At 51.8% G+C, this 27,620-nt stretch overlaps 1 protein-coding gene and 1 long non-coding RNA gene across 4 annotated transcripts; one reads left to right on the top strand and one right to left on the bottom strand.

The window, feature by feature from the left end:
- Positions 1-11,089: 11,089 nt before the first annotated feature.
- On the bottom strand, positions 11,090-24,314 carry Slc4a3 (solute carrier family 4 member 3). Of its 3 annotated transcripts, XM_046439884.2 has the most exons (23): positions 24,186-24,314; positions 23,888-24,031; positions 23,399-23,561; positions 22,540-22,817; positions 22,296-22,411; positions 21,685-21,884; positions 19,938-20,086; positions 19,602-19,782; positions 19,009-19,144; positions 18,579-18,762; positions 18,118-18,217; positions 17,569-17,753; positions 16,745-16,970; positions 16,335-16,553; positions 15,795-15,943; positions 15,466-15,660; positions 14,790-15,008; positions 14,371-14,460; positions 13,732-13,898; positions 12,871-13,124; positions 12,393-12,562; positions 12,035-12,208; positions 11,090-11,371 (listed from the first exon to the last, which is right to left on the bottom strand). In XM_046439884.2, the coding sequence occupies exons 2-23, from the start codon at positions 23,936-23,938 to the stop codon at positions 11,294-11,296; spliced, it is 3,684 nt and encodes a 1,227-aa protein (XP_046295840.1). In that variant the 5' UTR covers positions 23,939-24,031; positions 24,186-24,314; the 3' UTR covers positions 11,090-11,293. The 3 variants fall into 3 exon arrangements, with proteins under 3 accessions (XP_046295840.1, XP_046295841.1, XP_046295842.1); XM_046439885.2 differs by lacking the exons at positions 23,399-23,561; positions 23,888-24,031; positions 24,186-24,314 and adding an exon at positions 23,253-23,379; XM_046439886.2 differs by lacking the exons at positions 21,685-21,884; positions 22,296-22,411; positions 22,540-22,817; ... (1 more) ...; positions 23,888-24,031; positions 24,186-24,314 and adding an exon at positions 20,547-20,921.
- LOC131423986 (uncharacterized) lies at positions 23,921-26,537 on the top strand. Its single transcript, XR_009226287.1, has 3 exons — positions 23,921-23,991; positions 25,458-25,546; positions 26,177-26,537. It is a non-coding gene; the product is annotated as an uncharacterized LOC131423986 (long non-coding RNA).
- Positions 26,538-27,620: the final 1,083 nt, after the last annotated feature.

Below are 27,620 nucleotides of genomic sequence, written 5' to 3'. Positions count from 1 at the left end.
CCCTAATACTCTTCCATCTCCCCACAACCCATCCCTCCACTATTCCTTACTGAGCTGGCTGGTCTTTATCCTTCTCTCTCTCTCTCTCTCTCTCTCTCTCTCTCTCTCTCTCTCTCTCTCTCTCCTCAATATTTCTTTCTTTCACAGAACTTTCCAGAATTTCCATTCCATATCTACTTGTTTACTCTCCAATTAGAATAGAAACACCATGAGAGTAGAAGCAAGGTCTATCTCCTATGTTTCCCAGGATCTAGCACAGAGCCTGAAGACAGCAGGTGCTCAATAAATAAGTTGATCCATTAACTTATACCTTCAACAAATATTTAGTGAGCTCCTACTCTGTGTCAGGCACTGTTTTAGATCTGGGAATACAGCAGTGGACAAAACTCACAAATGCACAAAAAATCCTCCTCTTGGAGCATACACTTTAATGGGAGAAACTGACAATAATCAATGAGTATAACAAATAACTACATTGCAACATATGCTCTAAGGTGCTCAGAGCTACAGAAAAACATTGAGCAGAGTTAGGGATGCAGGAGTGCTTGACAGAGTGGGATGTGGGCTGAGACTTTAAACTGGGTGGTCAGAGTGGGCCTCATGTAGACAATGGCATTTGGGCAATGACTCTGGAGTTTGAGGGAGTTTGCCATGTGGGTATCTTGGAAAGCTCTCCAAAGCAGCACTGGTGAGATAGAACTTTCCATGATGGTGGAAATGTTCTCTGCCCTGCTGGCCAATACAATAGCCTCTGGCTGCCTGTGGCTGTTGAGCATATGAAATGTGGCTGGTGCAAATAAGGGACCGCACTTTTCATTTTATTTAAACATAAATGGCCATGTGGCCAGTGAGAGTGAAGCAGGCAGCACAGCCCTAAAGCGTGAACACAAGGGACTCTGAATGTAATGCAGCCTTGCGTCATTGCAAGGACTTGGCTTTACTCTGAATGAGATGGGAGCCATCAAAGGGTTCTGAGAAGAGCAGTGATGTGATATGATTTATGTTTCTAGAAGATTCCTTTAGGTGCTACTGTGGTTTGAATGTGTCCCCTAAACATTCATGTATCGAAAATTAACCCCCTAAATTGACATATTGATGGTATTTGCAGGTGGGGTCTTTGGGAGTCAATTAGGATTAGATAAGGCTATGAGGGTGGGGCTCCTTTGATAGCATTAGGGGCTTTATAAGGAGAAGAGACCCCAGCTAGCATGCTTGCTCTGTCTCACCATGCAATGCCCTCCTCCACGTTATGATGCAACAAGAAGACCCTCATCAGATATGGAGAAGATGCTGGCACCATGCTCTTGGATTTCCAGTCTCTAGAACATGCGCCAAATAAAATTCTGTTCTCTATAAATTACTCAGGAATTTTGTTATAGTAACAGGGAATAGCCTAAGTCAGTTGCCATATTAAGAATAAACTGTAGCGGTTTGGAGTACATGCAGAGAGACCAGTGGAAGACTGGCAGAGGCAGCTAGGTCAAAGATAATGGTGTATCAGACCAGGATAATACTAGTTAAGGAGTTGCTAAGTGTCAGATTCCAGATATATTTTGAAGGTTGAGCCCATAGGATTTCCTGACAGGTGCTGATTAAAACATATATTAAGCTCCTAATATATGCCAGGCACTAGCTATGAACTACTTCTGAGCCAGATTTGCCAGAGAAATGTCACCCAGGCTTTGACTGGTACCAGCTATTGCTAAGACAGATTGCACCCCAGGGCATTTCTCACTCTCAGTATCCTACAATTTGGTCTTCAAACGTTGCCACTTCAGATCAGAGCCAATATAGACTGCTGGCACTGTGAAATTTGTTGTTATTCTTATTATTATTCACCCAGCATCACTGCATGGTATCTACATTAAGAAAATAGATGACTCAAGTCCTCCATAAATCCTTCACCCTCCTGTTTTATTTCCCTGTCCATCACCTCCTCATTTATTCTTAATATTCAAATTTTTGCATTCAAGGCCAGGTCAGCTCTCTCGAGGACTTCCATCTTCCTCCTCTCGCATCTGCCCTGTCCTCCTGGGACTCACACAGCCTGGGGGTGGGAAATTGACTCATCTGTCTTCTGTAACCATATGGATAAGATGCAGTCATTACCATCGTAGGCATTGTTGTGCCTTGGAAGCTAATTAGAACAATTAGCTATTAAATACCAAAAACAATTAAGCTAATTGAAATAAACCATATGCAGTTTACACCCTTGCCTAAACAAAAAAAAAATTAACATGTGGCTTGATGGTAGCACTATAGACATTCTCATGCCAAAATAAATTAGGGAATATGGGAGCCAAAGATGGAGGTATCTTAGCACCCAATAAGTTTACCTCCCCCCCCCCCGAAATGTTTCTCAAAAACATTTGGCTTGATTTTGGAAGGTTTCTTCTATATTGAGGGGGGAAAAAAGTGTATTTCTGTCTAAATGTGTCTTTCAGGCTATAAAACAGCAGAATTGTGCCATTATCCTGCCTCTGATTCAATTTGGTGGTTGGGCGCAGCAGCCCAAGAGACTCAGAGGAGAAATTCAGCTTCTCAGGGGACCCTGAAGCCTATCTTTAAGTTCACCAGATCTCAAGGGGGAATAGTACTGTCCCATGGTTTTAGGTTGTGACCAACAGTTTTAGACCACATATGTAATTTCCAAATAGAGGGGAGTCAGAGGATATAAGAGAAGCTGTAGAAACTGGGGGTGGGGAGATCTCTATAAGACATGTGTGCTTATCTGGAATTTTTCAGCTGCATGTGCCAAACAACTCAACTATAATTTGCTTAGGCCAAAAATGGAATTTGGTTAAGAAGGACAAACTAGGAAGGATGAACTAGAATTTAGTTAGGAAGAACCGGGAACTCAGGGGTTCCCAGAGACTCAACTCAAAAAGTGCTCTTTCTATATCTCATCTTTGCCTAGCTCTGTGTAGGCCCAGTGGCTGCAGAGAGACCCTCTCCATGCATCAGGGACCACAGGTGCTGCCAGTGTCAATTGGGCAGCCCTCAGGTATGAAGAGGACTCCTTATACCCCGTGTTCATGGACCCCCTTTTCTATACACATCACCCTTTGGACCATCACCATAGCTGCAGTATAGAATAAGAGGATTGATCAGAGCCCCTCCACAGGCCCACCTCTTCCCACTCCCATCCATCCATGGCCAAGTGGAGAAGTGGGGAAAAGGAAAATTATGGGAGAACACAGCCAATAGCTAGTCCTATAGCCTCTAGATGTGGTATTAACCAAAGGATCAGATACTGATAGCAAGAGAAAAGGAAGGACATTGCTTACAGATGTACAACCAGATCTGAGCATTCATAAAGCTCCCTTTTTCTGTAGTTTCTCCATCCTCCCATTTCTCTGCTGAATATTCAAAAACTGAGATTATAAATAGCCAGGATCCCATTCCCCCCAGCACCTACCCCAACCAAAACCTGTAACCGCCTTATAGAAATGAAGGTAGAAAGAAAATGGCCTTAGGAGAAGCCCAGATTCCTTTTTCTCTTATAACAGATCAGAGACATTTTCCAATTTTTGATGGACATTTATTACTTAGGAAAGGGAGAGTCATTTAGTAGCCACACCTACTTCTTCACATTATGGGAAATTTCCTACCTTGTGAGCAGTGGTGCACTGGTAAAAGTTTAATAACCTGTTACGAAGGGAGGGGTACCTAATTTGCGGTATCTCCTCATTTCTCTGATGTAAATATTCCCATCAAGGCCAGTTTCTGGCTATCAGTATAATGTCACTGACTGAGGAATTGGGAGGAGATGCACATATCATCCGCACTATATGATATGTCCACGAAACAGATAGAACGGGCACAACCTGCTTTCTTAGTTGCAAACCTCCCTCAGTGGTCTGACCCCCCACAGTGAGTACCCGCGTAAGTGAAGATGAGCAGTTTGGCACTGGATGGGATACACTAACTAGCCTGACCTTGGGAACAAGACAGTTCCATTAACCCAAAATCTTATTTTTCTTTCTCTGTTCCCTCCCTCTCCACTCCCTTCCTGCACTGATGAAGACTTACTGGTTAGAGGAAAGTTTATGACCTTAGGGTAGCTTTTGTTTCAAAATTCACCAATTTAGGCCAGGCTCCACAGCACATGCCTGTAATCCCAGAGGCTGGGTGGGGGTGGAGGGTAGCTGAGGCAGGAGGATCGTGAGTTCAAAGCTAGCCTCAGCAATTTAGTGAGGCACTAAGCAACTCAGTGAGACCCTGTCTCTAAGTAAAATACAAAAAAAACAAAAAAGGACTGCAGATATGGCTTAGTGGTTAAGTGCCCCTAAGTATGATTCCTAGTACCAAGAAAAAAAAATTCAACCTACTTGGGTTTTAAAAATTAGTATTTGATTTATTAAATTTACAGATTCAGAAAGGTATATTTCTTCCTTGAGTTTGTAAAAGCAGCTTAGCAATCTTATTATCCTATTTATAAGCCTAGCAAATATTAACAGTCACTTTGAGAAGGCTTTTGATTAATGCTTAGTCCCATTTATACACTTAGTTAATTAAACCTCTTTAACATTTTAAATGGCATTTACAAATTTAATATATTCAATTCCTTTCTAAGTGCTTCATCTGACTGACAAATCTCCCCAATCACAGAAGTGATTCTCACAGATTTAATAAACTAAGCATACAAAAAATAGCAGTGAAACTTGAATTCTCTTAAAAATCCAAACTAGATGTAAATTTAAAAGATTTCAATTTCAAACTCATAAATATCAATCAATTATTCAAGTATGAACATTAAAGTAGACTGTTCAGGGTGATGTATTATTCTAATGGCCAAATTCTCTTTAAAATTGTGCATACATAAACTATTTGCACAAATTCTTTAACTCAAAGATATTAAATCTGTAGTTTTGATTCCCTTAAACATTTGTATGTATAATTTTTAAATATTCTCGAAGCTACTAAGATGTCTACCCACAGGGGAGATGACTACCTTCCCGGCTAATTGAGGTTGCTGATCAGTGGAGGCTCTGGGTGAGATATTGATTAGTTCCTAGAAGAACTACTGAGCATTGTTTCCAGTCTTTAACTTCATAACTTAAGGATAGGAGCGACTGAATAGCTCAGTTCCTTAAATTAGTGACAACTAATATTCAAACAAGAGTGGGATCCACAACCCCTATCCAGGTTCTATAGCTGATTTACATTTATTTGACCCTTAAGGTATAAAACTATATGTGTTCATTTTCCTCCAAAGAATTCTTCATTCTTTCCATATGTTTCTTATCTCATAGGATCATATAACTCTTAGGGATATTAAAACTTTACCTAATTAAATTCTGATTATCTTTCATAGCTTTGTCTGACATACGGATGTCATTCTCCAAGGTCATGGCTCAGCCCCACCCCATCACACTACCTCATCCTCTAAGGTCCTTGAGTTCCTGATCTCCTTGGATTTGCAAAAGTGCCTCTGCCCCAGGATCTGTGCTCTGTTCCACCTGATAGACTAAAGAAAAAAAGTCCCTAGCCTCCTCACTGACAGGGAGGTTATTTGGGTGTTCGTGCAGCTCTTTAGCCCCTGCTTCCCACCTCTCCTGGGCAAGCTGGATAGTGGTCAAGGTCTGTTGGAAGAACAAGGTCCATGCAGGAGGCACTGGTACCAAATTCTTCATCCCCTAGAAAGATGAGATGATATAACCAAAGTTACCAGCTATTACCTGAGCTAGACCTCAGGGCTCCCTCCTCCCAGTCCCTTGTTCTGGCCACCCTATAACAATACCTTCATAACAGTAAAACCAGCACCCTGAGGCGGGTGCTCCCAGACCACAGCCGCAACCAGCCCAACACTGGAATTTGCAGTGTTCGGCTCTTTCTGTTGCTTGGTAAACAGAATAGAAATAGGCATGGTTCCTGCCCTGGAGCTTTCTAAAATAAATATGCAAACTGTGTATTTGAATTTCCATACTAAGAAGAAGCAATAATAAAAAATAACTTTCAACTATAATGGGAATGGGGGTGGAAATCATCCATGGAAAAGAACATATTGGTTTAGGATAGTGGTTCTCAACCCTGACTTCAAATTAGATTGCTGGAGCTTGGTGGGGGAAGGGCTCATTTTTAAAAAATACCAATGAGAACCTGTAGGGTAACATACAGATACTCATATTTTTTAGAACATATCTATTGATTTTGGTGATAGCCAGAGTTAGGGACATCCAGCTTAAAGCAATAATTTCTGAAGCTCTAATCCTCTCCCATTGTCACACAGTGTCACGTCTACTAAACGTACATTTAAAAACTTTGTATTTTTTCTTTAAATCAACTCACTTTATTGAAACTCACATATTTACTTCAGCCTTATCCTACACTATGCTATCTGCAAAATCACAAGGCTAATGTGTTCATTGTATTTTTATCACTATGCATGAAAATGTATAACTGTGTACAGTTAAATTATCCAAGCACTATCCAAAACCATCTCACACACCAACACTGGTTCCCTTCTGCACTTGGGGAATGACTGCAGTGGGACTTCCCTGATCTCAGAAAAATGTCCCGTTTCTCAGCTTTTAGGAGTTGCTTTACGGATTTGGTCTATATTTGTTGACATGACTTGGTTTATTAAAAAAATATTGTCTTCTTGTGTGGGCCACATATTGGAAAATTCTGCCTGTGCTAAACACCTAATGTCCTGGCCTGTTGCTCCAGCCTTACAGTCCAGGTTGGTTGTACCTGGAGGAGACACCATTTTCTGAGAGTATATCCTTCCTGAATTCCCACCCAATTAGTTCCCCTTATCCAACCCTTGAAAAGCTGTGGGGCCTCCCTGGGGCACCTGGAGCATGAGGATGCTCACCCAGGAGGACAAAGGAGTGAGCATCCTCTCTGTGCCACTGCAGGGCGAGGCCTCTAACCACAGGGATGTGACATGAAGACTGTGGAAAGAAAGCCCTGGAACACTGTCCCTCACAACTCACTCCTGCTGGAAATTCTCCTTACCAAGCACAGAAGGATTCCACAGTGTTGATTTAATTCCTGTTAAATCAACAATGAAAACATAACCATTATGAGAACAGGTTGGAAAGTGTAAAGGACCCTGAGTGGTCCTTAAAAGTATGCTCCAAAGATTCCCCAGGACAGGCTCATCAGAACTATCAGAGATCATCGAGAAACTAAGCGAGCACCCTAGGATGGAATCCAGGGTTGGCAATTTTATCAAGTTCTCGGGAGACTGAGATGCAGAGGGACCCTAGGCTATGCTAGAAAACTTTGCCAGAGAGGAAAAGGTAGGGCTGGGCCCCTAAGAACAGAGGCTGAAGTAGGAAGGTAAGGTAGTCCATGGGGCCTTCCAGTTGGCTTGAGCCCCAAGGTCAGTTCTCAGGCCTGGCTAGCTCACATCCACACCCTCTTAATCCTGCAGTTCCTAGGGTGGTGGAACTTCCTCTTTACACCTGCCACTGACAACTCATCAACCTGACATGCAGGATGGAGAATCACCAACATCTCTCCCTCCATCTGGCTTTGGATTCTGATGGCATTAATACTCATAGGCACAGAGAACATGACAGCTATCATTGAAATGAACAAATCTGTAAACCAAAACATTTTCAGGATGCTTTCAAAGTTCTATTGGTGTCACCATTGGCCTTTACTGGATCCTAAATAGGGCCGAGTCTGCAGCTTCTTGGTCCTTTGGGCCCTTAAACCTGCTCACCCCATGCCCTCCATGCACTGTGGCCAGGCACTATGGGTGGCACCAGGGGTACAAACATAGCTCAGGCTGAGTCTCTGCCCATCTTACCACCTAGAGGGAGACAGATAAGTACAAGCAATGGGAGTCCAATTAGAAAGGTAGCATGGGGACATGCTACCTTTATGAGGACATCTGGCTTTGCCCCTTCATTCCCCTTGCTGTCTTTCCACTAGCTCTGAGCTCTGCGGCACCAGGCCATGCCCCAGCTCCAGCTGTGCCCCACCTCCTGTCCTCATCTCTCATAGTCCTGAGCCCTATCTAGGGGACATTGGACATTGAGGAGCTCTATGCCATTCCTCCACACCACCTCAATCCATCACCCACAGAACACCTCAATGGCTGTCTGCTCAGTTAGCGCTTGATAAAGCATTGTTCAATTTAAAAACAATCCCAGCAGCGGTCTCAAACATTAAATCTTCCTTACAAAACATAAATCCTACAAATAATGGAATGTGGTCTTGGCACAAATGGTGGGTTACACAACCCATCAAATTCTCTCAGAGGATCATGTAACTGATTTATCTGAAAACCAAATTCTTCACTTTGCACTTCCTAATTTGCCACAATGGATTCAACCCACTGTTCGGTGCTTTCCAGAACCTGTTTTACTGTTGTTTTCAGCAATGGCTCCTTCACAGGCTGTGCCACCAGCCTTTGGCCAAGTGCCCTTGAGTTTTGTTTCATCTTTCTTTTATGCTTAGTTAGAATTCCCTTCGGGAGCTCCAAGTGTCAACAGGCATGATCATTATTTGAGTCACCTGACACGATACAAGAAGAGATGTCACACCACCTGCCAAATGGGACACATTATTGCCAGCTTCTGTGCCCTAAGGGAGGGGCCCAGGGCAATTCAAGCAGATGGTCTGTGGGTGCTGACCGCCAAAAGCTGTCACGAGGGTATCAGATGTCTTGAGTGAGCTGAATCCTCAGCATGGAACAAGGAAATGACAGCCAACCTCTTTGCTCAAGGTAAAAAAAAAAAATGAGCTAACACTCCTCTGGACCTGAAATGGACTTGAACTTGTCCAAGGGTAATGAAAGCTTTGGGCAGCTGCCCAAGATACAGCCACAACTGGGAGAGCTTCCAGGGAGGGATAAAATGGTAAAGGGCTCCACAGCTTTATTGGAGGGTCCTCTGCCACTGTGTATATGCTCAGTGTATATGCTCAGTCCGCCAAGCCACTTCTAGTACAAAGCAGTTGGTAGTGAAAGTTGTTCAAAAATACCATGGCCTATAACCCCTTTTTAGTCACCTTTATTACATCCCCCCATACAGCTCCTGTTGACTCCCCTCCATGCCTTGAAAAAGGCCTGTTGAAGGGGCCTGGGCCCCTCCAAAAGGTAAGAGGCAAGAGGCCCTGTGAAAAGAAAGTGAAAATTACAGGGGCCACCAAGGCTTCAGGACAAACTCCAAATATCCCCAAATTATATGCTCTGTGATCATCCAGGCTCAGGCCAGGCCCAGCTGCCCTTCTCTGAGTTTGCCATATGTCTTGTCATCTCTTGTCTCTTACACTTGACCTGGCCACCACTGCCACTTTCTGCACCTCTCCCCGAGGTACCAGTCCCAGTACACTTCTAGTTGCTGCAGTTCCCTTGTCTTCTCAAACCCTCCTCAGACATGCACTGTGGGTGGGGAGGAATCCCCCGCTCCTCTGACCAGGCTCAGCTCAGCTAGTTTGCTGACTTGGCCTCTTGGACCTCCCTGTGAGGGGTGGTGACAAGTGGTGGGGGTGGGGCAGTCTTTAAACTATAGGTTCTTAGGCTGTACTCATTCTTTCCATATTGGATGACATGAGGTTACATCTGGCTCAATCACTAAAGATTTTTGTTCTAATACCTCAGGATCTAGTTTTATTAGTCATTTCCCTGACCCACCAGCCAAGACTAAATCCAGTTTGAAAAGCCCCCTCCCCTAGTTTTTGTTTTGCAATTGCAGAACACCCACACTTCTTATCTATTGGCCAAGCACAGATGAGTGACACAATCTGTGCCCAATGAAGAGTATAGCCTTCCTGGCTCAGATTACCATCTCATCTCTGGGATGCAGCAAAAGGAGTAGGTTTCTTCATGAGGGACCTAGGAATCTTCCAGACCCAACAGGAGAGCCCACCAGCATCAAGGCCCAGAAAGGAGATCCAGGCTGGGGGCAGGAAGTGGGGTTCCCACATCTCTGGGCCTTGTCATCTCATGTCTCTAATTTGCTCTGCACATGTCTATATTGTAGGTTTTTCATTTGACCTTCACTTAGTTCCTTGGCAAAGTTTTTTTGAAATTCCACCTATCCTTGGCCAATCTAAGGGAAAAGGGATCTTGTTCTCACATGAGCCAGGAAGTCCAGCAATAGCCAGATGAAGTTAGAGGCACTGAGGCGCCAGAACCAAGGGAGTGGGGCTGGAATGAAATGCTGAAACCCAGATCATAATCCAGGACAGCTGGAAGGCTCAGCGGGTGCTTAGAAACACAACAAACAGCCTCCGAGCATTCTGTCCTGCTTCTTCTGACCAGCTTCAGGACACCAGCTATTCAGAGGCCCTGGGAGGAAAATGGGGCAAGGATAAGGAGGAAGCAGGCCGAAGGGGTTCCCGGTCCCGAATGCTCAGAGCTGCATGCCTCCCCAAGAGGAACAGAACACTTGAATGGGATTGGATCGCAGCGGATCCACCAGGTGGCAGCGCTACTCCGTTCAGCCGGGACAGAGCCTGCAATCCGCAAGAGTGACCACCAGAGGGCAACATGGGAAGACCGACTCCTTCAGGCTGCTAGTTGCCTAGCAACTGTGACGCAACAGGCTCCTGTTTCCACCCTCCTCAAGGCCTTTCAGGTTATTTCTGGCAAAACAGAGGCTGTTGCACAAGGAGTGGCTTCAGGAATCCTAGAACTGCCTCTCTTTTAAGCCTGGAGACTAAAATGGTCCAAGGGATCCCCAATTCAGCACCACTCTGGCGTCTAGGAGATTGGGCGGCTGTCTGTCCCCCAAGAATGCCAGGGAGCAGGAAAAGAAGATAAACATTTCCATTCTTCTTTGTAGACTCACAGCCATTAGAGATGCTCTAATTTTCCTAGAGGCTAAAGTGAAGCAACCACCTCCCTCTTCCCTCCACTCCTCCCCCTTTCTATGCAGGGCATGTGACCTTGAGCAGACCTTGAGCCTCCTGCTCCTCAGCTGTACTTGAGGGGGCCTGAGGCAGGGATGATAAGGCCCAGCTCTGACCTTCTGTGGTCTTGATTCTCCCCTTTCACCTCAAGGACTTTGTCCTTGCCTTAAACCTCTCCCAGGTTTTGATGACCCAGATAATAGAATTCTTCTGATTCTTCCGGATGGATAATATGACTGAGAAACCAGAGATGGCACCAAGAAAGTGAGGCAGACACAAGACAAGGAGTGTGGTTATAATGAGCTGAAAGCCTGTGCATGTCTGCTCTGTGCAAGGTCCTGGGCTGAAGTCAGAGGGCCACTCTGGCCTGGCATCAGTCATAGCTCCAGGCATATCCCTGGCCCTGGTGCTGAGCTCTGTCGGGGGCCCTGGTGCTGATCACTAAGGTAGGGTCTGTAAGGGGCACCATCCCAGAGGGTCACACGGGCATGTGCAGCTCGTTGTACTCATCCTGGCCATCCTCATCAAAGTTTGGTTCGGCATCTTCTGAGTCCAACTGTGGAAAGGAACACAGGGTTGGTCAGGGAAACAACTCCCCATACCCTCCTTCACCCACAAGCCCTCCTTGCTCCCAGATCTTCCCCAGCTTCACTCTCTGAAGGGACCATAACCCCAAGTTGAAGCATTTCCCTTGACCAAAATCTGTGGGTCACTCCCCAGATTACTAAGTATCTCCTAGTAATAATAATCATCATGATGGCAAATACTACATGTGAAATTCTTTCCTAGGGCCACTTCTAGTTCCTGCAGCACCTCTACATGCAATGTTTAAGTATGGATGAATTGCAAAGAGATGTCCCTTCCTCTGCCAACAAAACAGGGCTCAGGATGGACCTCAGCACCATGCCACCCCCACTTGTACATCCCTCAGCGGTGCGCTTTTGTTCAGGGCACATGCTGCCCACAGCAGCCCTGTGTTTACTCTTGCACCAAACCATCATGCCAAGTGCTTTATCTAGATTAGTATTTAATCCTTCCAACAGTCATGTAAGGTAGAATCTGTTATCAGCCCCATTATACAGATGAAAATGAGATTTCAGAAGCTAACTTGGCTAAGGTCATACAAACTGGCAGGTGGCTCAGGAGAGACTGGAACCCAAGTATCTGATTCCAATGCCCATTCACACTAAGCCTGCTACCCCAAACCACCATTCCTTACCGCCTGCAGCTCCCTGTCCTGGAAGAGCCGGGGCAGAAGGCAACGCCTCAGAGGCACCGTGAGCAGCAGCAGGAAGGGAAAGGCAAGAGAGGCCGCTGTGGACTTGACCACCCAGAGCAGGGCAATACAGCCCAACTGGATGCAGGTAAACAGGTGCATCCGCCATGTCTTCACCTGGAGGAACAGGCATCGGGCCTCACCACCCAGCAGCCCCAGTCAGCTCCCACCCACACCTAGGAACCTTGCTCCAAGACCCAAGTGATCCTTCATACTCACCCTGTCCATTTCTGGCCCAGGGATCTCTCCAGATCCTTGCCCCATCACCCCTTCTCCCCACCTCCATGCTTCTTGGCCTGACCTTGGTCACATAGGGCTGCTCTGGATGGTGTTTTGCCGGCATGAAGATGAGCAACAGACGCTGGGACAACTGGATACCAGACAGAGATGTGACACCCATGTACAGGAAAATCCCAAAGAGCACAGCCAGTGGGATCCGCCGCAGCACAGCTCCCATGACAATGGACAGGCCTGGAAGAGGTGACACAGGCCTGCCTGACCCCTCAGGCAGCCTCCATGAAGACAGATGGGCCTGGGAACAATGGGACATGGACCCCCTGACAGGTCAGCTGGGCCACATGAACAGAAGATGGAACAGGACAAAGAACTAGGAAGGGGCTCAAGAAAGGGCTGACAAGGTGAGAGATAGGTTGGGAGTCAGAGGAACAGCCAGATGTGACATATTTGCAGATTCAGAGGCGACCTGGTCAGACCTGGGACAGAGAGGACTGTAGGCCATAGGGCCCAAGGCAGGTCTGCAGGGAAGGCTGGGCTCTCACCCACGAGGCTGGCGATGAGCACCCCGGTGACGCGCTGCTCCCGCACCTCCTGAATCTGGGGCTTGTCACCAGGTGCTATGGCAGTGCGCATCACTGTCAGCGCATTGACATGGGTGACAGAGCGGACGGTGGCAGCTGTAAGCCAGGGCAACCCAAAGAGCCCACAGAGACCACCCAGGGAACCAATCAGCAGCAGGTCAAGGTGAAAGCCAGAACCCTTGAGCAGCCTCCTGGCCTTCTGACTGACGATGAGCCTGCAGGGGGAGGGGAACAGGGATGGCTGGCCAGGGGACCTGCAACAGGCACAGCCCAGCACACACACACACAAGGACAGGAATGTGAGGGAGGGATGTGCAGACACATTTCTCCCAGGGACCTGCCAGCTTCCTCTTTCAAGTTCCCAAATAGAAGTTCTCACATTGCAGCAAATTTGAGCCAAATTCTCATACTGTGAATATTTAAAACATCACAAAAGCCAGATGCCAGATCTCACCACATTATTTTGGTTTATCCCAAATGAGATACATGTGAGCATCCCCGGGTGACAGAACATCCTGCCAGAGCATTCTGAGGACTGTCAAGTGCCTCCATGCAAACCGTGGTGGCGAAAGACATGTATCACATCAAACCACCCATGAGAACCATGTCCAGACCCCCCATGCCCCACCCCTACCCCACATCCCCACAAACCCCCCTCTTCCACACCCCTGCCAGCTCCGACATGCTCCTCCTCAAGGCCTGCCATATCTCCTGCTGCCCCCAGACCGACAAGATGCCCCACTTTAACCTTGACACCAATCCAAGGAGCCTGGCCCTGGCTCTCCCTTTCTCCCCTGTTCCCAGTGCCCCCAGTCCTCTCACGCTGTGATCTGTGTCTCCATGAATATCAGGATGAGGACCAGGAGGGCAGGGACAGCAGCTGCCACCATCATCCAGGGTGGGAAAGGGCGGGCACTGCCCAGGGGTGGGATGAACCATGTACGCTTATGTGGGGAGGTCACCGAGAGCCCTGTGGGCACGGTGAGCTTCTGCAAAACAGGAAAGAAGACTGGGCTTAGAGACACAGCCAGCCTCCCCATACAGGAAGCCCACGGAATAGCTGTTTCTGCCAAGCTCTGTGTCCCCAGTACCAGAACTTTGGGGAATGGGGAAATTCACTTTATATTCTCCAAAGTCTCGGTCCTTCCAGGGATCCAGTAGCGGGAAGGGAAATGAAATACCTTCTTCTAGAGCGCAGGAGCAGTCAGCAGACCTGCCACAGGGAGACCTGTCATCCTGCCCCAGCCCACACCTGCTCCTCAGGATTCCTCTCTTGCCTGGACCTGGAACCTGGAACCTGAACCTGCTCCTGGAACCCCAGCCCCACCCTCCCAACATGGCCACAACAGGTCACTGTTCTACTAGGAGACCAGTCCTGCTTTTGACCCAGGGACAGTGGAAATGAGTCATGGTCCTGGCCCTGGGTGAGAACCAGATGCAGCAGGGACAGGGCTCACCCACCTGTGTGTAGGTGTCTGTAATGGAGTAGTCTACCAGGACCATCACCAGGATGGAGATGGGGATGCCAAAATCCCCAATAAGGCGGCGAGCCTGCAGGAGCAGTGGTGGAGTGAGCGTCTGTAGACTCTGGCTTCCCACCCCTCCCATTCCCTTCCAGAAGCCAGAAGTTCCCCTGTCTCTCTGATCCGCTCCCATGGGTGCCAACTGCACCCAGGAGAGCATTATCATCTTTATGAAACTTCTCTGGGGGAACAGTGAAAAAATTCATGATGAGGCTCCTAATGGGGTGCCAGGGCTGCCCAGACTTGGTGTGAGTCCATAGGTTGGCTGGGGAAGGGAGAGGGACGCAGCCTATCTCTAGAGTACAGCATGGCATTGAGGAACCTTTGGGGAGGGCACTACACCCAGCCGCCATGCACCTTGCCACCCAGGAAGCGGCTGTTCCTGAACTTGCGTAGGAAGAAGGCAATGAGGAAGGTCCCAAGCATGAGGATGAGGGACAGCAGAGCCGTGTTGGGCTGGTTCCTGGGGCCAGGCGGTCCCTCAGTGGAGGGCAGTGCACTGCCATTTGGCTCCAGGCCAGCCTCCAGGGTCTCCTCAGGGGGGTAGAATGGCAGCAGCGGGTGCTCTGTGAATACCTGTGTGTGCACAACAAGGACACCTTACCACTCACTTGGGCAGGTGAACCCAATGTCATTACCTTCAGTACACCTGTGAAAGAGGGGGTGCCCTCTCACACACCTGAGCAGACAGCAATAACCCATAGACTTCCAGCATCACACACACACACACACACACACACACACCCCTACAAAAGGTGACCCAAGGACATGCAGCCTCTTAGTGCTGTCAGTACCTCAACTCCATCACACACCTGTGCAGGTAAATGCACATCACTAAGCCTCCAGTTTCTCGGGGTATAACTGGCATCCTCAGGGTCTCACCTCCTTCCCTTAAGGGTGTCCCTGATCCTCCCACGCCAACACCCAGCAGAGCCCCTTTCCTTGTTCCCCTGCCCCCAAACTCCAAACCTGCCCCCTGCCACTCCCTGGGGTTCTGCCAGGCTTACTCCACCCACCCCATCCTGACCCCCACCTTGTAGAGCTTGTGGAAGGTCTCATAGATGAAAATGAGCGAGATGAGGAACGCAAAGATCTCCTGGGTGAAAGGCGAGATATAGCGGACCAGGAAGCTGCCCTCAGCGGCCACCAGGGCAAGAACGAAGACCACCAGCCAGAGGCCAACCCACACCCGGCCAGTGAGGTACTCCAGATCCTGGGCGCGGCAGAACTAGGGCAGAGATGTGGCAGTCACCCACAGGACATCTGTCCTCAGCAGGATAAGAAGGTGGTAGACTCCAAAGGAGAGAGGAGGGAAAGAGGCACAGTGGGGGGCAGGCCGCCCTGGGGAGAGCAGAGATGTACCTTGAAGAAGGCTTCTTCAAAGACAAGCAGTGGCCCAGAGAAGCCAACCACCAGCAGTGGCTGGGCACCCAATAGAGAGAAGAGGACACCCAGCACAGCTGTGGACACGATCAGCTCTGACACTCCCATCAGGCCCTCGGTCTTCTCTCCTGGGTGGGCAGTGGACAGTGGGGAGGCTCTAGCCTGGCTCTTTATACCTGCCTCCTTCCTCTTCTAGCTTATCATAAACTGGTGACCCCAGCAAAAGAAGAGTGGCCCCCAGAGTGATACACAAGGCCCCCTCTCCACCCTCATTCTTCCCAGTCACCTTCCACCTCTCCAAAGGTGATCACCCTTTATAACTCTCCTGCCACCTCCCTTTATAGCCCCCCAAAAGTGATCCCTAGGATTCGCTGACCCAGCAGCTCCCAAAGGTGGTCACATCTTTCTAGTTCCTCTATCAGCTCCCTAAAGTAACCCCTAGGACACCACAGCCCAGAAACTCTGCAGGTGACCTCAGCCCCCCAAAGTGACCACAGGAGCCCCAACTCCCCCCTTTACCTAGCAGGCCCCCAAAAGTGATGGCAGGGCTGAGGGCCGCAAAGTAGATGAAGAGCACAGCAGCCACACACTGGGAGTGCAAGGCGTCCCACAGGTCACTGGGGTAGTGTGGGTAGCGCCGCTTCACGTCCCGGACAAGCCCCCCAAACACCGAGCCCGTCCGCAGTAGGGGGTCATCTTCAGGGGTTGCCTCAGAGCCTCCCAACTCCAGAGACAGCTCTGGGGAACAAGAGGCTACTGGAACGCAGACCACGCCCTCCAGCTTGGAGGCCCCAGGCTCAGGCTGCACAGCCTGGGATGTGGGGTCAGGGCTGGGAAACCCAAGCAGGCAGGAAGGACTGGGGTAGTCAGGACAGGGCGGAGGTCTGGTGCAGGCCCTGGCTCTGGGGAGGGTGTGTCACGGGTCTGACCTTTCCCAGGGGCCACATAGCCGCCCCGGGTGGTCGTCTCCACTTTGGTCTGCTCGCGCTCTCGGCGCTTCCTCAGCAGCTCCCGCTGGAAGGCAGCCACGGAGCGCAGTAGGTCACGGCCCTCCACCTCGGACGGTGGGATCACAATGCTGCCATCCAGGAACTCACTGATGGCGCTCAGGAGGTCCTGCCGGTCGTCTGCTTGGTAGGCAGCCTCATGAAACAGCTGGGGCGACAGGAGGGAAGAGGGAGGAGGACTTTGGTGGAGGGCTCCAGGGAGGAGGTGTTGGATCACACAGCCAGGAGCAGGGTGGACAGCAGCCACGGACACAGGGCCAGTCCGGCAATATCGGCTATCAAAATATCGGCACTCGTCCCTGCAGGCCTGTGAGTAGCGCTGCTCTGAACTCCCCGGATGCCCTCTGTTCTCCTCAGGGCCTCTAGACTTTTCCACACATAACAACTAAAGCAGTAACGCAGGGCAGAACAGGGCCTCCTGAACCATTCTGACTGGGGTGGTACATTCTGAACACCACCCTGGCTAAAGGACCTTCCTGTCCAAGCCCAGGAGAAACACAGCAAAGACCAGTACAACCAGCCCTCCCATTCAAGTCTTTGTTACATCTGACACCTCAAGGTCTGGGCTTCCTCTCCCGCCAAGCCCCAGCCCAGGGATCCAATTTCTACCATGGGCTAACCACAGTCCCAAGCAGGGCCTCTACCTGCAAGGGGCCTCAGCACCCCTGCCTCCATGGGCACTGAGAGAACAAGCAGGGCCCAGGGAAATAGGCCTACAATCCCAGCCTGGGGGGTGCAGAGCCCACCTTGTCAGACATGAGGGTGGCAATGGAGCGCCCCAGTTCATGATAGTCGGTGCTGGTGTGGCTGGGCCCCAGCATCACGAAGAGGAAGCGGACAGGCACAGGGACCTCAAGCACAGACTCCAAGAGCACAGCCTCACTCAGCCGCACAAAGGCTGCTGCTGGCTGCTCCAAGAAAGGCACACAGCCTGGGGGAAGAGGAAGGCAGAGGTGCTGGGCAAAGGGGAGCAGTCAGTGCAGGCCCTCGTGGGGGATCTGGGGCTTTTATGCACAGTGGAACAGACTGCACACTGCACAAAGAAACACCAATCTACAAGACCCTATTAACTCAAGCACTTATATATTTGTTACAACTTGCTAATAGATGGAAATTACAAATATTAAATAAGGGTGCTTTTTTCTAATTCTCACAACGTTGCTAAATGGACTAGCAAGATGGGAAACAGGAGGGAGATGGGGAAAGAAAGGGCTGGAGATAACAGCCTCCAGCCAGAGCTCAAGACCAGCAGGCCACAGGGAGGGCCCTGCCCCCCAGCACCCAACGCTGCTCACCCACGAGCACAACGGTGGCCTCAGCATCTTCAGGGATCTTCTCCAGCAGCTTCAGGCTTTTCCCCCGGTGACCATCTCCCCCAGGCATGTGCAGGGGCTTCTGAGGACGCAGAACTGGAATAGGGCTGGGACCCAGACCGGAGGCCGTGGCAGGCCCTCCCATCCCTCACTCCAGCCCTGGATCTGGGCTGCATGTTCTCCCTCCCAGCCCAGACAGGGACCATTGGTATTGTGGCTACACATTCAGAAGGAACCAGGCCATGGATCTGCCACATCATGGCATTTTACCCCATGTCTCCATCACAGGAAACCGTCATGCATGTCACCTCCAGGTCCCCAGCATGCCTAGCACAGTGCCAAACCAGGATCTTCCCAACCTGCTCAATGAAGCTGTCGACAACCTCAACTCAAACTGGATGTCCTCTCAGTCCCCCAGCCCAAGTCAGAGCAAGGCCACTGACCTCCTTAGCATCAGGATCATGTGGCCAGAGTGGGGCTGGCTCCCCCAGGTCATCAGCCATGGTAGGCACCGCACCGTCGGGGCCATGACTGGGGGTTGGATGATGATTCCCCAGGACTGAGTTCACGCTGGAGCTCGATGGGTTTCGGGGGAAAAAGCCACTGTCCTTGTCATCATTGGGATGGCTGGAGAAGGGGGACAAGGTGGGTTAGAAGAGGCTCATGGCAGACTGAGGTCACAAGGAGGTAAGAAGTGGGAAGATCAGGGCCTCCATTTCTTCTGTCTCAGTGGAAGAACTTTCTATCGGTTGGAACTACAGAAAGATGGAAAGAGAATGAGCTCCCTATCACTTCTGGTATTCAAGCAGAGGTGAGAGTCATTCAAAAGAGCCTGTGCTGAACCAGACCCGCCCCCAGGTGCCCTGCCTGCACCTGTGTTTTAGCAGCAGAGTACGCAGGACGCTGGCTCTGTCCTCTGGCCGGATCTGATCAGACACAATCATAGTCTCCACCACTAGGTGCGCAATGCCCGGCAGGGTGGTCTGCTCCAGGTCCAGGAGGGCCGCTCCTAGGAATACAGGTGGAGGGGGCACATCCTGTCAGATAGGAGACCACCTCCCATGCTAACTTGCCCCACAGGGCAAGCATGTGTGCTGGGTAAGTACCCGATGCATTCAGGCAGATACATGGTCCCCTGTGGCCACGGGCTGGCTGGTGAAGGGGTGTGAAAGCCGAGCACAGAAGCAGGCAGGCCCCTCCTCACCAAGGAAGGAAAGACTTCCATGAATTTGCAGCATTCAACTTCCCCTTCCTTGGGAACATCCACTGGTCACCAGGTATAGTATTAGATACCAATAGGTCCAGCCCCTCAAGATTATGAGTGGCTGAGGCAATTGGATTCCATGACCCCAAAGTGGTGGCCAGATCTCATTGCCTTGGCCCTGAGCTCCAGGGAGTAGGCCCAGGGTACTGGGCAGTCTGGCATGGGCTGTGGTCTTGAGGTGGGCAGGCCTCAGGATCTCTACCCTGAGCAATGGTCCTCCTGAGCTCCAGAAGACTGCGGAAGGAGAGGGAAGCCACGTGGGGCTTCCCCCAGCGCTCCGTCTCCTCCTCCACGTCCTCCTCAAACTTGATCCAGCGGGCTGTCTCCCGCCAGTGGGGCTCTTGGCTTCGGTCTAGCATCAGTTCGTTCAGCTCCACAAATACCTGAGGTAGAAGACAGGGGTGAGAGCCTAGGGGCTGCCAGGTGGGACAGGGTGGCATGGGAAATGTCACTCCAGGGAAGGGCAGGGAAGAAGAGAAAGAAGGCTCCAGGCAGAGCAGGTGAGGAAGCCCCAGGCCACGCCCTCAGGCCCCTGCACCTCGTGAGGCCTCCTGTCCAGCTTCTTCTTCTTCTTCTTCCTGCGCAAGATGGGGGCCAAGCCACTTGGGCTGCCCCTCCCTCCCTGAGTCCGGGACGGCTTCTTCACTAAGTGCCGCCGCACACCAGGGTTGTCCTCCAGGCGGTGACCTGCACAGAAAGTGGGCTGGTGGTCCCACACGTCCAGCTCAGACCTTAAAGTCACGCACTACAGACTCCAACCCTCTGCTCTGCCCAACAAGTCTACCTGGTGAGGGTGACAGTCACCAAGAGGACACACTACGAGGACCACATCATCTGATGTGGCCATTTCATGGATAAAGAGACTGACAGGAAGGGGGAAGATGGTTAACCCCAAATCACAAAGAGAACCACTGGCCAAGTCACACAAAAAATCGGACCCTAACTCAGTCCATATCCCCAGCTGGACCTACTGGTCCCTGCCACTTCCTCCCCAGGGGGCCCTATAACTGACACCAGTCCCTAGGCACCAAGCCCTCAACACTTCCTAGCACCCATGCCCCATGGATACACACCCCAGCAGGATATGTTTCTGCCTGCCCTTTCCCAGGCCAACAGCTGGGGACAAGCTGGCCATCCAGTTACTCACCAGCTGGTGCCCCTGCCATGGGGCTCTCCTGGCCCCTGGTGGGCTCCCACAGGCCATAGTCCTCAAAGTCCAGCACAAACATCTCTAAGTCCTCTGAGGCCAGCAAGTCTCGAGGGCTGGGGGCTGGATTCCTCCCAGAACTGTGGCTCTCAGTGTTCCTAGGCCCAGGGCTCAGTGCCCCATTGGGCTCCATGACCTCCTCCAGCAGGCTCGTCATTCCCCCGCAGCCAAGGCCTCAGCCCCTGCTCCCTCCCAGATCCTGGGTTCTCCCAACAGTGAGAGCCTGGGCAGCAGTGGTCTTTGTCCAGGCAGAGCTGGAGGTAGCGAGGCCTCCTGACCCCAACTCCTCACGTCCCCAAGCCTTCTCCCTGATGATTCCAGCCCCCACCCTGGGTCTGTAAACACGCCCTCCCCATACCCCCCCCCCCATCCTGCTGCCACTGCCGCTGCTACTGCTGCCATCGGATTGTTCCTGTCCCTGTCCTCAGGCCCTGGCAACTTTCCATGACGTACTGAGCTCAAAGCCCTACCCTACCCTGCCCCCGCAAACACATCCAGTGGTTCTGAAGAGAAGGAGGGCGGGGCCAGTGATGCCCCTGGTCTGGGCACAGAGCCCCATGGGTGATGACAGGTGGCACCAAAGCCAGGGCACTGATAAGATGGAAGGAATGTACAGAGATCACAGCCAGGACCAGCCAAGGGTGGTGGGACAGGACTGACAGAGGTCCTGGCTCAGGGAGGAGAAGGGGCCTGGCAGCCTGATTCAGGCTCAAAGAGCTGGTCTGCAGGGGGTAAGAAGAAGGGGTTCAGAGTTTTCTCTGAGAAGAAGGGCCTTGGGAGAAGGGAATATAATGATGTCCTCAAATGCCACAGGGAGAGAGGGTGCCTTATTTCAGGGGTGACTCAGAGGACAGAATCAGAACCAAAGGTGTCACAAATGGAAATCTCAGCTCTGGCAATCAAAGAGATGGCTTGGTAAGGTAGTGAGCTCCCTGTCATTGGTCACATTCCAGCAGACAGGAACACTGCAGAGAGGACTCAGCCCTGGGTGGGGGAGAACACAAGCCTCTTCAAGGTCCCTGGCAGGCTGGGAGCCTGTGGGAGTGGGCAGCAAGGACTACCATGGGGTGTCACTCACTTTTCATGTCATCCAGGTCTGCAGAGCCCAGCATCTGGGCCTCTGCCTCATCAGTGGGCACCTGCTGCTCCTGACCACCAGGATTACCCAGGGCACTGCCTGGACACAGTCGCTCCCGCAGATCATAACTGGCTGATGGGCTCCAGGGCCGGGTCTTCTCAGCAGTGACTCGGGAGGCCCGGGCCCGGGTACTGGGGGAGCTGAGAAAACAACATGCACCCTGGACTTAACAGGGCAAGGCCAAGGAGATGAGCAGGCTAGTGGGTTCCAGTACATTCTCCAATTGGGGGGCCTGGAGTAGACACCTGGGCACCGGACACAGGCCTCCCTCACCCATCAGGCCAGCCCTCCTCCTCCTGCCTGTACCCTGTCCTCTCCTTTCTGACACCTCAGGCCTAGAGGACTCAACTCTTGGCTCTGCTCTTTCCTGTCTTCTCTTATTCTCTCCCCCTTGTAAACTATGGAGACATATAATGCTCCCCACCTTCCCTCCTCTCTGGGTCACACCTGGGGACACTCCTCAGGGTTAGGAAGGAGGTGACTATCAAGAGCCTTGTGCCTAACTACTCTGGGCTGGGCTAGAGCCTGCTGAATGGGGCTGAGGCCAGTACCTGAGCGAAGGCTGGGGGCTCTGGTCAGGGCGTGGTCCCACCGAGGGCAGGGGCTTGGTGCGAGCAGCCTTCCCTGAGAGGCCAGGACTGTCATCCTCATCGCTGCCAATGGAGAACTGTGGATAGACAGATGTGCCCTGGGCCCAACTCACCACTCAGCAAGCACTAGCCCCCACCCTTCTTCCTCCATCCTTTGTGCACCTTCCCTGAACAGCCACCCCTCATTCAAGTGGCAGGTCCCTACCTTGGCTTTCTGTGGAGACCCTGATGGTGGGGGCTCCACAGGTTCTACCTCAGATTCCCCTTCCTCTTCCTCCTCTTCCTCCTCTTCCTCATCTGCTCCAGCTCCCCCCTCCTCCTGGATGGGGGGAGTCCCCTCAGAGGGAGGAGCAGAGGTCTTTTCCTTCTTCCCCTTCTTCCTGGTATGCCGGGCAGAGGTGGGGGGCAGTCGCCGCAGCTTGTGTGGTGGAGGCAGGCGCGCTGAGAGCGGGTGGTGGGTGTGATGGGATGTGTGCCGGTGAACTAGGGGTGCAGGAGAGCTGGTGAGGCCCCCGCATCAGCAGGGGAGCCTCCCTGCCCAAGGGGCACACACCTTATTCTAGCTCAAGGCCTCAAAGGAGGGCACCCTAGTCCTTCCTCCAGGGCCTGGCTCCCCCCAACATCTGTGTCCATGCTCCTATCATTGATGAGGCCTGACAGAGTGGGGGTCAGGAGTGATGGAGAGGGAAGGTCACAAAAGAGAGCCTCGGGTCGGGGAAGATGTGATACAGCAAGGACGCATAGGAGGAGCTGAGAGGGGTCACCACATGGCAGAGAGGAGGGTGAGCAGGGCCAAAGGGGAAGATGAAGGTCACTGAGTGAGGCCTCAGGCCCATCTCCCTACATCTTCCCTGGTCTGGGCCCCTGCTTCCCTGGCAGGTGAATAGGTGGTGGGTGAGAAAGGCAGAATGACTTAACATGGCATGGTGGCCCAGCACAGAGTCCAGCACAGTGTCCAGCACAGGATGGCACTAGGTGACCAAGCCGAAGGTGAGCACGGTGATGGTGGTGATGAAGGTGATGGTGGTGAGGGCAGCCACACTAGGGGTCCCCAAGCTACCCACACTCAAAGTCCCGCTCGCTGTAGCTGCGGCTGGGCTTCTCAGGGTCCCAGGCCGGGGGCTTGCTGATGAGATCCCCAAACCTGCTCACAGCCAAGGTCTTGCCCAAATCATCATCCTCCTCCACGTCTGGACTTAGAGGGGGCTCCTCCAAGGGCACCCGGACCTGCAGGCCCAGACAGCATCTCCTAAGGACCCCTGGGCTGTGAATGCCCCACACCCACCCCAACTTCATGCCCTAGTTGGAGGCGGGGTCAACCAGCAGGCTCCATCTTCAACAGCCCTCAGCCCCCTAATCCCCTGCAGGCAACCAGGCCTTGGGAGGGAAGGGGGCCACGGATCTGAAAAATATCAAAGACCCCTCTTTCTCCATTCCACCAGCCCAGAGAGATAAGCACATATGGGGGTCCCAGAGCCTACAGGAGAACCACCATGCCTCAGCAGGGTCCCTCCGGCCCCTCTTCCCCCCACCTCCCCTCCAACGTCAGTCACCTGGGGTAGGGGGGAGGCGCCCCCGGGCGGCGGGATCACTCCGTTGGCCATGGCTGGGCGGGCGGCTTGGGAGGCTCCAGTTCACCAAGGGACCAGAACCCCGGGTGAGAAGAAGGGGGCGCTGCGGAGGCCTAGTGGGGAGCCCTGGGGGTGGAGGGCGGGGTCAGGATGCTCGCGCTGACGGCCCCCGCCCGGGGGTGGCTCCCCTCACCCGGCTGGAGTGTCCCTCCAGGCCCAGCCATTCCCGGGACAGCCCGAGCCCCCGCCCCTCCTGGCGGCCACGTCCCGCCCGCGGTACCTGAGGGCTCCGGAGCCTGCGGGACCGGGGCGGGCCGCCGCGCCCCATGTCCCTCCCAATGCGCTCCGGGGCGCGGCCACCGGGCTCCCGTCCGGCCTCTCGCCGCGCAAGCCGGGCCTGTCGGACGCAGGCGCTGGAGCCCGCAGCCTGCGGCTCCACCTCCTCGCGCTCGGCTCCGCCGCCGCCGCCGCCGCCGCCGCCGCCGCGGGGCCGCACAATGGGAGCGGGCGGGCTGTGACTCACCCCGCCCCGACCGGCCAGGCCCGGCGCCCCGGCCCCCGCAGGACCCCACCTACCCACGCGCCCCTTTTCCAGGCGCCCCACGCATTGCTGGGGGCGGGTGCATGGCCCTAAATTCCCACAATCCCCCAAACACGCTCCGCCACCTTGCTTTTAGTCTCCTCTTGGCTCCAGAACTCTGAAAGCGACCCCCTCCGCAAATGCAAGTCCCTCAACCTTGGGAACATAGATCATTGACCCCCGAAGCACGCACCACTTTCCCTTTAAGTCTCAGTACAGCCTATGACCCTCAAAGGCCTGGCTTCTGGCGCCCTGCACCACCCAACATTTGACCTTGGCATATTACCTCCCCTCCCTGGACCTCGGTTTCCCTATCTGTAGCCAGAGGAAGCTGAAACAGGAGTGTTCCAAAGTTCTGTGCAACTCAAATTTTGCGGCTAAGTTTCCACTCAAGGCCACAGCATAAACACACACACACACACACACACACACACACACACCCGCACCATCTGAAGTCACATATCATATTGCAAGGGCAAAGGCCTTTGGAAGGAGCTACTGGACCCCAATCTGACCATCCCTGGGTCTGTGAAACTGGACACCTATCACAACAAGACCCATGTAACAGTCCCTTGATAAACATCTGTTGAAGCCACGTTCCTGAATCTCCTGGACAAACACAATGAAGAGGAAGAGCTGGGAGTGGAACTGATGGGGAGCAGAAAGTGGAATGGCCAGAGCCAGTAGGGGAAGCAAACAAATGTGATCAGCAAGGGGAGTGGAGAGGAAGAAAGAACAGGTCCTGAGACCTTGGGCACTTTTCTGACCCCTGCCCTCCTCAGGGTCTTGTCAAACCAAGGAAAGGGCTTCTGCATGCACAGCCTTCCAAGAGCAAGAAGGAAAGGGTGCTAGGATCTACTGAACACCCACTTTGCTTTGTGCTTGCCACTCTGTGCTAGGAGGCCCCCTCCTAGGTGGGCCCCCTCCACACTCCCTGCCTCATCTCAGTGAGCTATTTTATTCCCATTTCAGGTGCTAGGGGGAGTTTCTGGAAGGCTTGCTAACCTCCATCTCATGACTGGGAAGCAGGCTGCTGACAGATTCAGGTATCAAATCTGAAGGTAAGGTTCTAGGCATGGCCATTTAACTGCTCCAGGCCATCCACTGCCCTCCCACTGCCCTCCCAGTTCACAGGACGGTGAGAAGGAAGTTGAAAGAAGATGCCAGTCACGGCATAGAAGGCAAATGTGAATTGTGTCCCAAAATTCAGAATGTGAGACCCATCTGTCAGGGGTTGAATTTGTGTTCCCCAAAATTTATATGTTGCAGTCTTAACCTCCAGTACCTCAGAGTGTGCCTTATTTGGAAATAAAGTCATTGCTGGGCTACAGTGGCGTAGGAAGGACTCCTTATTCAGTATGCTTATAAAAGGGGAAATTTGGACACTGGCACACAGGGAGAACACCATGTCAAGACTGGAGTTTATGCTACCATGAGCCAAAGAACTAGCAGAAGCTGGGAGAGGGCCCTGGAACTTGTCCTTCCCTAGCATCTTCAAAGGGAACCAGCCCTATGGATGCCTTGATGTCAGACTTCTGTGAGACAGTAAATGTCTGTTTTTTAAGCTACTCCATTTATGGTATTTTGTTACAGCAGCTCTAGCAAACTAGTTCACTCTATCCCTCCTTCATCTCCTCTGAGCCAAATGTCTTCATTCCAAGTCTACCCTGTGTGTCATTTCACTTCCTTAGAGAGTTTCGACAGCGCTGGAGCCCTCCCCTGCTGGAAATATTGCAGGAGGTTCCCTCTGATCATCAATCTACCCTCAACATCATAGACCGGCCCCTCTCTTAGAGCCTATAAAATCAGACAACAGCCACCTTCATGCTGAGACAGAATGCAGGGATCTTGCCAACCTGGGAGCCCTGGTGTATCGGCCCTGTATATCCTGTATATTGTATCTGTCCAAAACCCCATCCCACCCCAGGGAGTATGCTGAACATAGGTCCTTCTCTCCCAGGAGCCCCATTGGAGACTCCTACCCTACCCAGAGTACCCTCACAAGCTCCTTACTCTATCCTCTGCCCCTCTGGGATGATGGAATAAAATCTCCCCTGGAAAGGATTTTATTTATTTGCCTCTTTTTTTTTTTTTATTTGTGATACTGGGGATTGAACCCCTGGGTGCTCTACTACTGAGCTATATCCTCAGCCCTTTTCACTTTTTGAGACAGTCTTGCTACATTGCTCAAGCTGACCAAGTGGCTAGGATTACAGGTGTGTAGTGTGGAAGAGACTTTAGAAGCCCCAGTTCGGCTCTCATTCCAGAGCAGAATGAGCCGTAGATGCTGACACCACCACCCCCCCATTTGTTTCCTACCATCTCCTCCTATTAGACATAATGTATGCTTCCATCGTGCCACAGGTCTCCTGGTATCCTCTCTCCGTACTCGTCAGCCCCCTACAGTGTTTTCCTGATGTGGTCTTCATTTTTATGACAAAAGTGTCCTTTGTATGCACAAAGGATGGCCGCTCAGGGTGTATGTCAAATGCTCAGATGGTGACAGAAAAGGTGACAGCAAAGGCAGAAGCCAGAAACAGCCAAGCTCAGAGCAGAAGTTACCCCTTCACATCCTTCCTCATAGTCCAGACTGATTTAAACTTCTCACCCTGCATACTGAAGCCCCAGGATGCTTGTCTGGCACATGTGACACCCACATGGTCTGTCCTCTATGGAGCTGGACCCACCCCAACCTACCACTCAAATTTGGAGACACAAGCACACCATTCTCTGGGTTCCTCACAAATGGACCTGGAGCCCTCTGGAATTGTTTCCTCTCTCAGCCATTTCCTGAAATCACTGTCTTGGGATCCAACATGATAGGAACTAGGCCATTGTAACAGATATTTGTCATCTGTGGCCACCAAAATCCTTGAAACTCTTCTCTTACATTTTTGGTAACACATTGTAAGTCCTCTCTTCCCAAAGTAGAAGCTAGAAAACCCATTCCCAGACTCCCTTGCAGCTAGAATACAGACACTGACCTGGGTTCCCACCAGTCAGGCTCCCCAGTGTAAGACCTGAAAGCAGAAGTGAGCAATGTGCATGGGGAGTCCACCTCTGCAAGCAGGTGAGGAGTAAAGCCAAGTGGCTGTTCCCTGAGCAATGGTGGCAGAGGCTTGTGTGCCTGAGAAA

The sequence above is a fragment of the Marmota monax genome, unplaced genomic scaffold, assembly GCF_021218885.2.
Source record: "Marmota monax isolate L192 unplaced genomic scaffold, Marmota_monax_Labrador192_F-V1.1 WCK01_AAM20220418_F8-fsc00041, whole genome shotgun sequence".
Lineage (NCBI taxonomy): Eukaryota > Metazoa > Chordata > Mammalia > Rodentia > Sciuridae > Marmota > Marmota monax.
This window is presented reverse-complemented; position numbering and strand designations above follow the sequence as displayed.